This window comes from Cucurbita moschata, unplaced genomic scaffold (genome assembly GCF_002738365.1).
Source record: "Cucurbita moschata cultivar Rifu unplaced genomic scaffold, Cmos_1.0 Cmo_Scf00030, whole genome shotgun sequence".
Taxonomy (NCBI): domain Eukaryota; kingdom Viridiplantae; phylum Streptophyta; class Magnoliopsida; order Cucurbitales; family Cucurbitaceae; genus Cucurbita; species Cucurbita moschata.
The window spans coordinates 638,593-653,057 of record NW_019268546.1 but is presented as its reverse complement, the minus strand read 5'-3'; the positions used below and the strand labels follow the sequence as shown (position 1 = coordinate 653,057).

The 14,465-nt window shown below is 38.5% G+C and overlaps 4 protein-coding genes across 5 annotated transcripts in view; all 4 read right to left on the bottom strand.

Moving 5' to 3' along the window:
- Window positions 1–1,203, bottom strand: part of LOC111464203 (aspartic proteinase CDR1-like) — a 1,305-nt gene extending 102 nt beyond the window's left edge. Inside the window, exon 1 of the mRNA XM_023108298.1 lies at window positions 18–1,203. Coding sequence (XP_022964066.1) covers window positions 18–1,203 — 1,186 coding nt within the window. The remainder of the gene's footprint in view (window positions 1–17) is intronic.
- Window positions 1,204–4,449: 3,246 nt separating this feature from the next.
- Window positions 4,450–5,739, bottom strand: LOC111464202 (aspartic proteinase CDR1-like). The gene has a single exon (XM_023108296.1). The coding sequence runs from the start codon at window positions 5,737–5,739 to the stop codon at window positions 4,450–4,452; it is 1,290 nt and encodes a 429-aa protein (XP_022964064.1).
- A 1,724-nt stretch (window positions 5,740–7,463) lies between these two features.
- On the bottom strand, window positions 7,464–10,156 carry LOC111464237 (protein NUCLEAR FUSION DEFECTIVE 4-like). 2 transcript variants are annotated; one of them, XM_023108339.1, is made up of 3 exons: window positions 9,558–10,156; window positions 8,399–9,309; window positions 7,464–7,971 (listed from the first exon to the last, which is right to left on the bottom strand). In XM_023108339.1, exons 1-3 carry the CDS (start codon window positions 9,927–9,929, stop codon window positions 7,500–7,502), a joined length of 1,755 nt encoding a protein of 584 aa, XP_022964107.1. In that variant the 5' UTR covers window positions 9,930–10,156; the 3' UTR covers window positions 7,464–7,499. The 2 variants fall into 2 exon arrangements, with proteins under 2 accessions (XP_022964107.1, XP_022964108.1); XM_023108340.1 differs by having other exon boundaries at window positions 8,420–9,309; window positions 9,558–10,147.
- A 135-nt stretch (window positions 10,157–10,291) lies between these two features.
- Window positions 10,292–13,657, bottom strand: LOC111464238. The gene is made up of 3 exons (XM_023108341.1): window positions 12,953–13,657; window positions 11,239–11,908; window positions 10,292–11,112 (listed from the first exon to the last, which is right to left on the bottom strand). Exons 2-3 carry the CDS (start codon window positions 11,844–11,846, stop codon window positions 10,434–10,436), a joined length of 1,287 nt encoding a protein of 428 aa, XP_022964109.1. The 5' UTR covers window positions 11,847–11,908; window positions 12,953–13,657; the 3' UTR covers window positions 10,292–10,433.
- Window positions 13,658–14,465: the final 808 nt, after the last annotated feature.

Here is a 14,465-nt window from a genome sequence, read left to right as displayed (position 1 = left end):
GCCGTAGATGGAAATACTTTGTCCATCACCGCCGCGGAAGGCCAAGCAAACAACATTCTCCGCCACCATAACGAACACATTCTCACGACGGAGGGGGACGTCGGCGCCTTCAAAGTGCACCGTCACGGACGGCACTTCAAAGTCCAAATTCGTGGTCTTAAAACAGAAATCCAAGAATTGATTCGGGTCCTCTGTTCGCTCAAGGCTTATCGAGTCGGAGATCGCAGTCGCGAAGGTGGAGTAGAACTCCGTAGGAAGTATAGTAAGGGTGGTGCCGGAGTCAATAATGACATTTGCTCCGTCGCCCAGGGCGGAAGCCGCCGGAAATTCAAATCTTTTACCCCCGACGCTCATGGCTTCTATGTTGAGAGAGTAAAAGGAATTGAAACGGTCACTGGTTTTAATCGGAGTCGAGACAGTTCCAGAGCCGGCTACTTGAGCATTAGATCCAAAGTTCAGCTTGCTCGACTCAGCCGAGTCGCCGATCGGAGTCAAACAGTAAGAAAATTTGCCGCCGGAGGCGGCACCCATCTGCGGGACGAGCGACGCCGGACCTCGACCAAGTCCAACAATCCCGGAAACATTAGTACTAAAAGTACCAGCACTGTCGTGGCCACAACCAACCACAGTACGAGGAAATGCCACGGGGCGACCAGAGGTGGACCCCATGGTGACGGTATCAACCGCAAAATCGCCGTTGCTGTGGGACCCATCACCGTAACTAATCGAGTACTGACACCCAGACCGATCGGAGCAAGAACGTTCTTGTCCAGCCAACGCGCAACTCGGCGAAGAACAGGGGATTATCTTGTAAGTCGACGATTTACTCGGGTCAAACATCGGCGCGGTTTGCTCGTAGCATTTTGGGCATGGTTGGCATTGAGTCCAAACGATGTCGCTTCCTGTATCAGCAATGGCTAGGATTGGAAACGGCGGCGTTCCAAGTGATACCTCCACGAGATATTCTCCTCTGTCGTTGAACATTGGCGCCTCGGCCGTGTCTAACAGCGCCACCGCTTTGTTAAGAAGGATGGAGCGGCGGAGGGTGTTAGCTAGACGGTGGTAGTGGGTCTCCGATGGGTTGTACATAGGAGACTTGGGGGAGTCACGGTGGATCATTTCGACGGAGAAGCCATATTCACCGTTGACAGCGGCGAAGACGGCGGAGGAGATTAAGAAAATTAGAGAGAAAATTAGAGCCATTGATGATAATTGGTGATTGGAGAAGCAATAGGAGATTTAGTTAAATAGTGAAGGGATTTTAGAAAAGGAAATTAATTTTTTATTGGAATTAATTTTTAATATTAACAAAAAAAAAAAATAACGTTTTGTTTCCTTTTCAATGGATTTGTTTTGGTACAATGATACGTCAATAATGTCGATAATTAATATTAATAAAATTATTGAAACGTTACCATATTTGTTTTAATTTAGGAATTCAAACGTTTTTTTTCCTTTAATTTTTATTTACGAAGATTTGTTACAACCATCTTTCACTCGAGCCCCCTTTTTCTCGATCCACATAAATAAAATGGAAGACGGTTTGCCAATTGTTCATCATGAAAGAAATGACTCATCGGGGCAAAATCACTAACTAATACGAACATAATATAAAAATAATTGTCTTTTTTTTTTTTTGTATACTTTCCCGATTTCGATACTACCGTGGGTTTTACACAATCAATCAGATCATATATATATCCCTTCAACACAACATAGATTGTCGAAAGTATCTCAGAGATCCACGCAAAATCTTTCAAAAAATGATTCCTATTTGAAGAGCGCATATCTGCATGAATAAGCTCATACTAACTCATCCAAAGGAATTGAAATGTAATAATGTCGGTTTTTTATTCTTTTAAGTATAATAAATTAAATATAATACAAATTTTTTTAATTAAAATAAAAATTTTAATGATAATGATAATTAAAATAGTTTTTTTTTTTTGAAAGTTTGATATAACGTAAATTAAAATAGCTCCACTTGTCTTCCTACTTCTCATATATTTTACCATTTTTGCCATTTTTTTTTTTACCTCCGATATATCTTACTTTTTGGTAAAGAATTTATTTACTTTCCTTTTGTTGGAAATAATTCATTTCACCTTTTTCTTGCCATATACATTAATAATATTAATAAGAAATAATTATAAAAATTATTTATTTTCTTAAATAATATATTTATTAAACAAAATTAAAATTCCTTTGGTTGAACGATCTAACTTTTTTTTTTAATAATTTGTATAAGGCAGAAAATAACAAATCTTTATTTTTTAAAAAGGATGAAAATAAATTATTGATTCTTTAATAACACATTAATTTCTTTTCTTACCATTTTTTTATTTTGAATTTAAATTCAGAAGTTTTTAAATCCAAATTAAATTAATTTTGAGATATTATAAAAAGAAAAGGCTACAAATTTATTACAAAATTCACAAACACTAATAATAATAAAAAAAAAAATTTTAAAAAAAACACTCTTGAAACATTTTCAAATTTTTTTATAATATCCTAAAATATTTTAAAATACTCTTACCATTTGTTTTCTTTTTTAGGTAAAACGTTAATATTTTGTTTAAAAAATACCAAACTTTAAAAATAACTTTAAAATAGCCTTAGATTTTTAAAATTTTTAAAAATATTTTAAAACTTGTTAAGAAGTTCGAAAAATGTTCATGTTTAAAAAATACTCATGAACTTTCTAAATTAACACTAAGAAAGGAGATAATCTCTATGAGGTGTCAATACACTGTTTCCATCCATATATTGATGATAATAAAATTTTATTTTTTCCTTCTCTTTATAATCAAAAGGGGTGATGACCTTCGTGCCACTTCTTTATGTTTCAAGATTGATGAGCTCCTGCTGAAGCCAACTACATGTGTCTGTCAAGTCATTTGGATGAAAAGGATATTGAAAGAAAGATGAAGAGACGATTCTGTTTTGTGACAACACGTCCACTATCAAGTTATCAAAAAATGCAGTCATGCACGAAAAGTCAAATCACATAAGGGTTCGATACCATTTTGTCAGAGAATTGACATAGGAAGGTGTAATTAAATTGGTCTATTGCAACGCTGAGGAGTAGCTGACCGACATAATGACAAAGCCTTTGAAGATGACATCATTTCAGAGGATCAGAGAAGCGTTTGGAATGAGTGCTATGAACTAAACTGTTGATTGAGTTCAGTTCAAGGGATGAAGTGTTGAGGTAGCAAATTTCTGTTAGCTATTTTTTCTTGTTATGAGTAGAGTCAGTTGATTCGTGTCCTTTTTTGTCTTTTCTGCGTTTCATGTATTTTTTTCTATAAAAGGCATTGGCCCCTATGAATAAAGAAGATCATTTTTGTTACATTTTGCCAAGTCTCTGTAATTTACTGCTATCATTTGGTATCAGAACCATGCCCTAAACTTAGTCATGTCAATAGAATTCTCAAATATCGAACAAAGAATTGTGAGCCTCGAAGGTGTAGTCAAGAGTGACTAAAGTGTCGAACAAAGGGTGTATTTTGTTCGGGGGCTCTAGAGAAAAGAGTCGAGCCTCGATTAAGGAGTGGCTATTTGAGAGCTCCATAAGCCTCAGGGGAGGCTTATAGTATACTTTGTTCGAAGGGAGGATTGTTGAGGATTGAGGATTATTGGGAGTAAGTCTCACATTAGTTAATTTAGTGGAATATCATGAGTTTATAAGTGAGGAATACTATCTCCATTGAAATGACGCCTTTTGGAGGAAGCCCAAAGCAAAGCCACGAGAGCTTAGGCTCAAAGTGGACAATATCATACTATTGTGGAGAGTCGTAATTTCTAACACAATTGACTGGAAACTTTTGGATGCAGGAGACATAGCAGATCGTATTAAACCAGCAAATACTACATCCAGCCAACAAGCAGAGAAGCTCCCCGAACCTCAATCCTATCTTCATTCTTGATAGTTTCGATGAAAAGGGTATGAAATATGTGACAATTTAGTTGGAAATTGATATCTAATAATTTCATAGCGTTTCCAAAAATAGTAAGGGGCTGATATCTAATAATTTCAAATTATTGTACGTACTTAAATGAAAATTATACTTCCATTCTTTTCTTAATATAACGTTTCTATGACACATAAAATATCATTTACTTCCTCGAACCATGTCAAGATCAATGACTCACAAGTTTGTGGGAGATGTGACTTGTCTTCTGGGAAACGTTTTGAGATCCCACATCATCTCCCAAATTTTAAATATGTGAGGCTAACAATATACATAACACAGCAAAATAGACAACATTTACTAGTAATAAAACAGTAGCACGTGTATGTAGCAGAATTATTTGGGGATAGGTTTTTAATTTATTAAATTTGAACATTTTTCGAAAATAATATAATTATATTCTGTAAGATTCACAATGAACGAAAAATATACATCGATTTAAAACAGAAACTGAAAACAAGATGGCAAATCAGAATCACATAGCGGAACAATTCGCCGGCTTGAAGGAAACAAAGTTCCTCGTAACATCATAACCAACAATGAAATTGATCTGTGCAATGTTGCCGTAGATGGAAATACTTTGCCCATCGCCGCCGCGGAAGGCCAAGCAAACAACATTCTCCGCCACCATAACGAACACATTCTCACGACGGAGGGGGACATCGGCGCCTTCAAAGTGCACCGTCACGGACGGCACTTCAAAGTCCAAATTCGTGGTCTTAAAACAAAAATCCAAGAATTGATTCGGGTCCTCTGTTCGCTCAAGGCTTATCGATTCGGAAATCGCCGTCGCGAAGGTGGAGTAAAACTCTGTTGGGAGTATAGTAAGGGTGGTGCCGGAGTCGATAATGACATTTGATCCGTCGCCCAAGGCGGAAGCCGCCGGAAATTCAAATCTTTTGCCCCCGACGCTCATGGCTTCTATGTTGAGAGAGTAATAGGAATCGAAACGGTCACTGGTTTTAATCGGAGTCGAGACAGTTCCAGAGCCGGCTACTTGAGCATTAGAGCCGAAGTTCAGCTTGCTCGACTCAGCTGAGTCGCCGATCGGAGTCAAACAGTAAGAAAATTTGTTACCGGAGGCGGCACCCATCTGGGGGACGAGCGATGCCGGACCTCGACCAAGTCCAACAATCCCGGAGACATTAGTACTAAAAGTACCAGCACTGTCGTGGCCACAACCAACCACAGTACGAGGAAATGCCACGGGGCGACCAGAGGTGGACCCCATGGTGACGGTATCAACGGCAAAATCGCCGTTGCTGTGGGACCCATCGCCGTAACTAATCGAGTACTGACACTCAGACCGATCGGAGCAAGAACGTTCTTGTCCAGCCAACGCGCAACTCGGCGAGGAACAGGGGATTATCTTGTAAGTCGACGATTTACTCGGGTCAAACATCGGCGCGGTTTGCTCGTAGCATTTTGGGCATGGTTGGCATTGAGTCCAAACGATGTCGCTTCCTGTATCAGCAATGGCTAGGATTGGAAACGGCGGCGTTCCAAGTGATACCTCCACGAGATATTCTCCTCTGTCGTTGAACATTGGCGCCTCGGCCGTGTCTAACAGCGCCACCGCTCTGTTAAGAAGGATGGAGCGGCGGAGGGTGTTAGCTAGACGGTGGTAGTGGGTCTCCGATGGGTTGTACATAGGAGACTTGGGGGAGTCACGGTGGATCATTTCGACGGAGAAGCCATATTCACCGCTGGCAGCGGCGAACACGGCGGAGGAGATTAAGAAAATTAGAGAGAAAATTAGAGCCATTGATGATAATTGGTGATCGGAGAAGCAATAGGAGATTTATTTAAATAGTGAAGGGATTTTAGAAAAGGAAATTAATTTTTTATTGGAATTAATTTTTAATATTAACAAAAAAAAAAACGTTTTGTTTCCTTTTTAATGGATTTGTTTTGATACAATGATAAGTTAATAAAGTTGATAATTAATATTAGCAAAATTATTGGAACGTTACCATATTTGTTTTAATTTTGGAATTCAAACGTTTTTTTTCCTGTAGCAAGATTTGTTACAACCCTCTTTCACCCGAGCTCCCTTTTTTTTTCTCGATTCACAGATAAAATGGGAGACAGTTGTCAACCGTTCATCATGAAAGAAATGACTCATCCAGACAAAATCACTAACAAATACTAACAGAATATAAAAATACTTGTCTTTTTTTATATACCTTGCCGATTTTGATGCTAGCACGGGGTTTTACGCAATCAATCAGATCATATATACATTCCTTCAACACAACATAGATTATCAAAATGATCTCGGAGTGCCACCAAACCACGAAAGGCAGAATCTTTTAGAAAATCTATTCGAAGAGTGCATATCTGCATGAATAAGTTCATACTAACTCATCAATTAAGGATCCAATTCAAAAAAGTTCTTCCAAACACAGGAAAGAATTGAAATATAATAATATCTAGTTTTTATTCTTTTAAGTATAATAATAAATTAAATATGATACAAATTTTTTAATTAAAATGAAAATTTTAATAATAATGATAATTAAAAAAAAATCTTTTTTTTTTTTTTGAAAGTTTAATAAAAAGAAAATTGGATTTTCTTACTTTTTTATTTTAGAAAACATTTTTTTTTTTTGGAAAATAATTGACTTTTCATTTTAGCTCCACTTGTGTTCCTACTTCTCCTCATATATTTTACCATTTTTACCTTTTTTATCATTTTTATCTCTTACTTTTTGGTAAAGAATTTATTTACTTTCCTTTTGTTGGAAATAATTCATTTGACCTTTTTCTTGCCATATACATTAATATTATTAATAAGAAATAATTATAAAAATTAGTTATTTTCTTAAATAATATATTTATTAAAAAAAATTAAAATTCATTTGGTTGAAAATGTTTTTTTTTAAATAGTTAATTAACAAAGCTATTTAATATTGATAAAACTTAATTTGAACGATCTAATTTTTTTTTTTTTTAATTTGTATGAGGTGGAAAACAACAAATCTTTGCTTTTTAAAAAGGATGAAAATAAATTATTGATGATAATAAAATTTTATTTTATAAAGATTAATAATATTAATCCTCCATTTAAAATTTTATTAATCAATTTTTTTAAAATTTAACTATATTTTTTAAGCAAACTTCACATGCTCGGTATTTTCCACGAAGAGTTTGTGATACGATTAATGAACAAGGCACATTTTTGAAATATTTTCAACCATTTACCAATTATAACGTATTTCAAATGTTCCAACCATTTACCAATTACAACGTATTTCAAATTGAACATAATGGATCATTTGGCCACCGAGCTGTATTTCGAACGGGACCGATGAAAATCTGTTCTACAAGATTGATTGAGTGTATGTTGATTTGAGGTCGGATAAGGGATTTCATGTAATCATCATGTAGAAATTGAGCAAGATTCAATTCCTGTTCTTCAAATCCCCAATTCAATTCTATATTATAATATACAAATATATAAATATATATGTGTATATATAATTTTTGTTTTTTTTGTAAAGTTCAGTATCTGATCTAAAATGGCTATGTCTTGTTTGGGTTACTCTCGTAATGGCGGTCGTATGCCGGTTTCGTCCGTCGGAAAAGCAAGAAGCAAGAAGCGAGGCCGATGATTGAGATGCAAGCCCACCATATGAAGGTTTGTAGATAGCATTTCCGGCCGATGCACACCACCACGTCCCCAAGCGCCGCCGCAGTTTGGTTTGAACTTCCGGCAGTTGAGTCGTATGAAACTGCCGCCAGGACGCCGTAGAGGAACGAGCCGAGGGGGATGTTGGTGATGAGGATGTTGTGATTGACGCCTGAGCTGTTTGGTCCGAATAACTCTGATGTGATTGAGACCGAGGCTGAGAACATGAATCCCGAGCTTAGACCGATCAAGCCAGTGCCAATTTGTAATGCGATCTCGCTGCCTGATGCAGCGAGTAAAATGAAGGCGATTGGAGTTGGCACTAGTGCTAGGGCTAGCCATCCCGTTCTGGCGAAGTGCACCTTTCTGCACAGGTACGCAGTTTAATCAGTTCACTAGCATTGTTTTTCTCTGTTGTTGATTACTGATTGTGTTTTGGAAGTTTACAAGAATTGAATATGATGCCAAAATTTCTAATGCAAAATGGAAAGTTTCAGTGACTGATGAATCCTGCATCTAGATATGAACCTTTTGATGTCACTACATGAAATCTAGCCGAAGGAATATGAAGCCATACTTCCTAGTTTCTGATACAAATGAAAACTTTCAAGCTTTCTGAACTTCATGTTTTGGTGACAAATGAATATATGTATGTAGAAGAACCAATTTTGCATTTGCTACACTAAGTTTAGCAGAAAGATTATGAATCCATACTTTCTAATGCAAATGGAAAAGTTATGAGTTATCTGAAGTTAAATCATTCATGGAAAATGAATATATATGCAGGATTGACCCGTTTGTTGCTACTACATACTCACGCATGAAATCTGGGCCTGCTGAGATTAGCCGCCCAAAGAAGGAGCAAGAAGAGTAGAGTGTTACAAGTGAGCTTGTTAAGGAACTGTATCCTAGTGACTGCGAGATCTGCCCAAGATTGTTGCTGTAAACCAACCCAATCGTCCCACCACAAAAGTATGCAACAAAATAGAGCCAAAAGTCCAAGCGTCGTATGAGCATTTTAGCTGAATGCTCTTCTTCAAGAACGGTCAAATTCTCTTTCCCCATCATCTTTCTTGAAATGCTTTCCTTCTCTTTATAATCAAAAGGGGTGATGACCTTCGTGCCACTTCTTTCTGTTTCAATAGGGATGAGCTCCTGCTGAAGTTCATGATTGACAAGGTTGAATCGAAAGTGAAGAACACTGCTCAAGCCAGTGGATGCGATCCGAAACAACCACTTGTGAGTACTCCAAATTCCTGGCAGACAAAGAGGAACTAGTAACAGGGCAAAAGCTCCAGCTAACAAAAGTTGGGCTCCGTACTTGCTGGAAGGCGTGGAATTGAAGGTGATTAGATACAGGCCTGTGATAACTGCGGTGATGTATAAGCAGATGAAAGTGAGGGAGTCATTGCGGGTGGCATCGGCAGACGACGGCTGAGCCGGTGGCTGATGAAGGATTGGGAGGAAGGTAACGACAGAGATTATGAGAGGAACCAATGCATTTAGGAGAAGGTACAAGCTTGCATCATTAGGGTCTAATGCATTGGCCATTAGAGTGTAAAGAGCTGCACTGACGCCATTGAAGCTGACAATCAAGGACAATGCAAGCGCGCGATTGGTTGGAAACTTTTGGATGCAGGAGACATAGCAGATCGTATTAAACCAGCAAATACTACATCCAGCCAACAAGCAGAGAAGATATACCTGCAGGAAAATGAGAGTAATCATTCCAATTTGTTTCCCTGCCCCAACCTCAAACCTATCTTCGTTCTTGATAGTTTCGATGAAAAGGGTATGAAATATGTGACAATTTATGAATATTTGTGTGGATCTATTCATGCTGCTAATAAGTTAAGAAAACCCTTTTCCCCAATTTGTCAGGAAATGTATCAAATTCAGGCCAACGTGGATTTGGTGTAAACAATAGAGAAGAGATGAGAAGGGAAACCAACCATGGAGTAAGGCAGAGATACAATCCCTTGAAGGAGAAGCCATTGAAGGCCATAGCCAAGAAACCCCATGGAAGCAGCCATGAGCATCACCACCCACAAAGGAAAATACAAGAGAGCGATGCCAGAGCACCACCCAAAGGCCTTACCGACGTCAGAAGCCACCGCCAGATAGTTAAGCTCTACCTGCGACATCCCCAAAGCCGCCTTCAGATTGGAAGAATAAGAGGGGAAATCAAAATTCGTGCCTGTAAATGCCTGAATCCATATGGCCGCCACCAGCGCCACCCATTTCCCAGGTTGGTTCATCATCCTTCTCTGTTTTGTGACGGGAAGAAGGGGCAAATTTTGAGGTTTTCTGTGTTTTATTTTCATGGCGCTGGCCTGAGGTGAATCGCGATTGAAAAAGCTCTTGGTGAATGGGGTGGCCGGTAGGCCATACCATAAGGGTGGGTGAAAGTTGTTGAATCCAACGATGGTTGAAGGATTTGGTGCAACAAAAATTGTCCTTTTTCATTTAAAGCACGCTTGAAAGATGCCAAACTTAGCTTACAATGTGATCCAATCAGATTTTGATTGATATCACCAACGTCAATGCCATATATGCTTTTAATAGCAATTTTGGAAATTCTTTAAATTCTATGCTTGGCTAGTGAATCCACCTCAACCAGCCATTATGCTAAATTATATATATATATATACACACTTTAAATTTTAAGATAAGCAAGAACATCAGCTGATACTGTACAAAATGCCAAATTTTATAGCCCTCAAAGATAAGTTTCATAATGATGTATGCCCCATCTTTGTTTATGTTTCTACACATGAATTTTACCTTAAAAGCACTTATTCTGACCCTTTTTTCCTTCTGTTTTCTCTCTAAGAATGTCGAGGTGCTCGCCGAATCTTCCTACGGAATGGCCTACATGCCTCGATGCTGAGATCAACTGCAGCTGCAACCGCCATGAAAATGGCAGCGTCCTCTATACATGTCACATGTCGCATTGCTAGTTGAACCATTGGCTTACTGCTCTTTCCTTCTCCTTGTACTCTGCAGCTCATGACGAAGCCTCCGATTACTTGGCCTAATGCTGCAAAGTCTCCGCTACTCTGCGGGCTTGGTATTGGACTCATTGCAGCTCGTAACTGTTTGTCAGTGTCGATGAAGAATTCGCCACCTTTCTCGGCATTGATATGGATCTCAGACATGAGAAGTTCTCCTCCCTCTTGTGTTTCAGAGAGAAGGTGAAAGCGACAGCAGACAGTGTCTCTAATCCCACGCTCGCGCCATGCCTCGAGCTTTCCCCATGGCTGCCAACTATCAGGAATGGAAACATCAGGACGAACGATCAGCCAGGACCCGGGGTTCGACCTGGCAACCCAATCGCAACCTGTTGATGGCACAAAGGGAGTAGTTATGAAGGCTGCTGCAACAGCCGAGCCAGAAAGATCATGTATCTTCACCTTCCAGCCTTTTCTTTCCCTCCGCTCGGCCTCGACATCCGAGCCATCACCAGAGCCTGACCAATAGTTGCTCAATGAATCCGCCTGGGACACCCTATTAATTTATCTCAACTGTCAAGGATTGAATCCACAAGAAGAAAAACAAAGCAGTATTCCAAAACAGCCATGTCATATTAAACAGAAGAAAGATGTTGCTCTAGTTTTGAGTGAGTTGCATCACCTGTCTCGACTAAATTTGCAGCTGAAGATCGGCTGTTTGATCGAGCCTCGAAGCTGGACGATTTGCGGGCTTAACCTCGTGACATCTTCAAACTGGAAAACATATCTTGGATCAGGATCTAGTTTCACTCTCAAATGAAGCTCTGCTCCATGTCTTCCATTCTCATTCTTACTTTTGCCAATGCCTATCCACCCATTGAAAAGAACGACTGGCTTCCCATCACCCCATTCGGGACCGACATCCAGTTTAAACGTCCCGATCAGCTGCCTTTTGATGCCAACACCGCAGTGAGATCCCTTCCTCCCAGAGAAGACAGATATTTCAAGACAGGCATGAGTATTATAGAAGCAACCAGGTGCCAGTAATGCTTTCAAATCAGACTCTTCAAGATAGAAGCTTGAAGCAATGCTATGAGAATCAGGTATGGCTTCAGGAGACAGGACTACTGGGATTGAAGATGTCTGCACAGGGAAACCCCGAAGACGAATTTCACACGAACACGGAGAAGACAAAGCACTGACTCCAGGTTTTGTAGAATTTATAGCAGTTCCTGGGATTCTCAATCCCAAAGAACCAATTGACAACCGAATAAAAGCCTGAGGATCCATTTCGATCACAGTTTTTTGTCCATTTGATATCGTTCGTTTACGTTTCGATGAGTTCAAGTATCCTGAACGAACACGAAAAAGATCATCACATACAAAAACAGCTTATGTATTGCTTGATAAGTCCTTGTTTCAAAGAACACAAGAACTACCATTAAATTTCAACTCAGAACAGAGATCAAAAGGGAAAACTTCCATCTACTGATCAACTAAGCATAGCAAAGGTGACTTCAACATTGATTAAGTCTGTTAGAAGACTCGAACACGAGATATCGAAGAAACCATTTGATGGACAAATGAAACTAGTTTAGAAACAACGATGAACCGATTCTCGAACGCTTTAAAACTAGGAAAGTAAGATTCTTAACCCCCTAAATAATCATATTTGAAGAATTAAACCGCTTGTTTAGCAAGAAGATTGTGAGATCCCACGTTAGTTGGGTGTGGAAATCTAGCTGGGTGTGGAAATCTTGTGAGATCCCACATTAGTTGGGGGTGGAAATCTCTCCCAAGCGGACGTGTTTTAAAAGCTTTGAGGGAAAGCCCATAAACGACAATATCTACTAGCGGTGGGCTTGGGGCTTAGGTTGTAGGTCCGGTAAAACGTAGACTTAACTTGCTTTTGCGTCCAAACCTTAAAACACCTTTCATTGGGGCAACTTTCAAGAAAAACATATTGCCCACCATTTGTAACAGCACAAGCCCACCGCTAGTCGATATTGTCTTCTTTGGATTTTGTGCTTTGCTCTTCTCCCCAACTGATGTACGAACACTTCGTACTAGAAAACTTTAAAGTAATCAAACTTACTTTCTGAAGAACATAAACAAAAAAATGTTATGAACCGAGTCTCATCTTTGAAATTCATCTTCACTCACAAATTTACTGTCATTCAACTTAAAACAGCTCTAGAAAATTTGATGAATCCATCCAATTTCAGCTGGGAAGAACAGAATCAAAGCAAACATACAAGTGAATCCATCCATTTTTAACCACAGAAACGACTCATTGAAGCAAAAACAACTCAACAGAGCCAAGTTCACAATCATTATTCATGACTAAACAAGATTCATCTAAAAAGAAAACCCAAAATGACTTAAATTCCACTAACCTTGTGATCAGTAGCCAAGAACAACAAGTTCTTCAGTGCTCCACAGAAAGCAGAGCAGCCAGAATCCGTGAAGAACAAGAAGAAGAACAGCACCATTTCCACCAAATAATCAAACACAGATCCAATAATGGCCCCAATCCCCCAAACCCAATCCCCATATGAACCAACAAGAGGAGACTTCACAGCTAACGAGGCCGCTTCACAAACCCCAAAATAAACCCAACCCAGAAACCCAAACTCCCAATTTCTCTATCTCACTCACGCAAATCGATAAGAGAAGCATATAAAATACCCTTTTCTCTCACAGAAATCCGCATTATTTGTCACGAAATAGACGGAGAAATTTAAGGGGGAAGGGGGTTTGTTCTTGTTTAATTTTCTCACAACATCAAACAGTTCAATGCCTTAAATCTACTAAAGAAAGCGATGGATAATATATAATCTAAAACCCCTTCGATTTTCAGAAGAAACAACAACAAAATGAGAGAATAATCGATAGAACTGAGGCGAAATATTAAGACCCAATAGAGAAAAGAGAGAGTTCAAGCGATTTTTTACTCTGATTTGGAGTTTGAACAGAGGAATAGCGATGGAGAGAGAGAGAGAGAGAAATCGTGTAAACAGCTGTAACCAATTGGGTTATGAGAGAAGAGCATATTGTTGTTGTTCTTCGTTCATAAATCATTAAATTATGAACAAAAAAACAGAATATTGTAATTAAAAATTAAAAAAAAAAAGGAGAGATTGGGATCGCTATCCATAATACATGTGCCTCACTTCATCTTCTCAACTCTTCTCAATGCCACACTTTGCATCTATTTTTTCTTTAAGATTCAAACTTTTAATTCGTTGTTGGGATTGATTTAGCTCTCGTTATCGTTCTTGTAAATATGACAAAAAGATTAATTCGGTCTAGACTTTGATATCGATGTCGTTGTATTATTCAAATAATATAGCTAACCGTGTAATACTCATTAAGTATAAGATTAAGGAGAGAGAAAAAACAAATGATCGAAAAATAAGAAAAAAATTGGATGGATCACATGTAATAATCATTGAGTATAAGATTAAGTATTAGATATTATAATTACATAATGATGCTTGGAGGTGATTAGTGTAATACAATCAATTAATGAAGCGAGACCTATATTTTTTGATTCTCGTTGATTGATTACGATTTCCAAGATTACCCTTTATTAGTTCACTATATTAGGATTAGGGTTTACGACCAAATAAAAAACGAAAGGAAGAAGGTAGGTATTTTAGCGGATAAAAGATCGTTAAGAGATGATTAGTAATACCCTGTACTTGAAATAACGATAAATTGTTGTTTTGTGATCTAAATTGGATGTGGGAGCCTATGAGCTGGTCAACAAGACATGGGAGCCTCAGCTCATGCATCAGGATGGGCTAGACGTAGCAAAGTGACGACCCAGGAGAGAATTTCTCATCGGTAGCGGAACAGGATATGGTTATCTCAAGGCACAACACGTCCTATAGGCAAGGAAGACAC

Excerpts from the sequence above, each read along its gene's own strand:
- LOC111464237 (XM_023108339.1), bottom strand. The coding sequence starts at position 9,929 with ATGAAAATAAAACACAGAAAACCTCAAAATTTGCCCCTTCTTCCCGTC. Across the intron at positions 9,310-9,557 it reads TATCTCTGCCTTACTCCATG|GTATATCTTCTCTGCTTGTT; the intron begins GTTGGTTTCCCT and ends ATTTTCCTGCAG. Across the intron at positions 7,972-8,398 it reads TATGTAGTAGCAACAAACGG|AAAGGTGCACTTCGCCAGAA; the intron begins GTCAATCCTGCA and ends GTACCTGTGCAG.
- LOC111464238 (XM_023108341.1), bottom strand. The coding sequence starts at position 11,846 with ATGGATCCTCAGGCTTTTATTCGGTTGTCAATTGGTTCTTTGGGATTG. Across the intron at positions 11,113-11,238 it reads TGCAAATTTAGTCGAGACAG|GGTGTCCCAGGCGGATTCAT; the intron begins GTGATGCAACTC and ends ATAAATTAATAG.
- LOC111464202 (XM_023108296.1), bottom strand. The coding sequence starts at position 5,739 with ATGGCTCTAATTTTCTCTCTAATTTTCTTAATCTCCTCCGCCGTGTTC.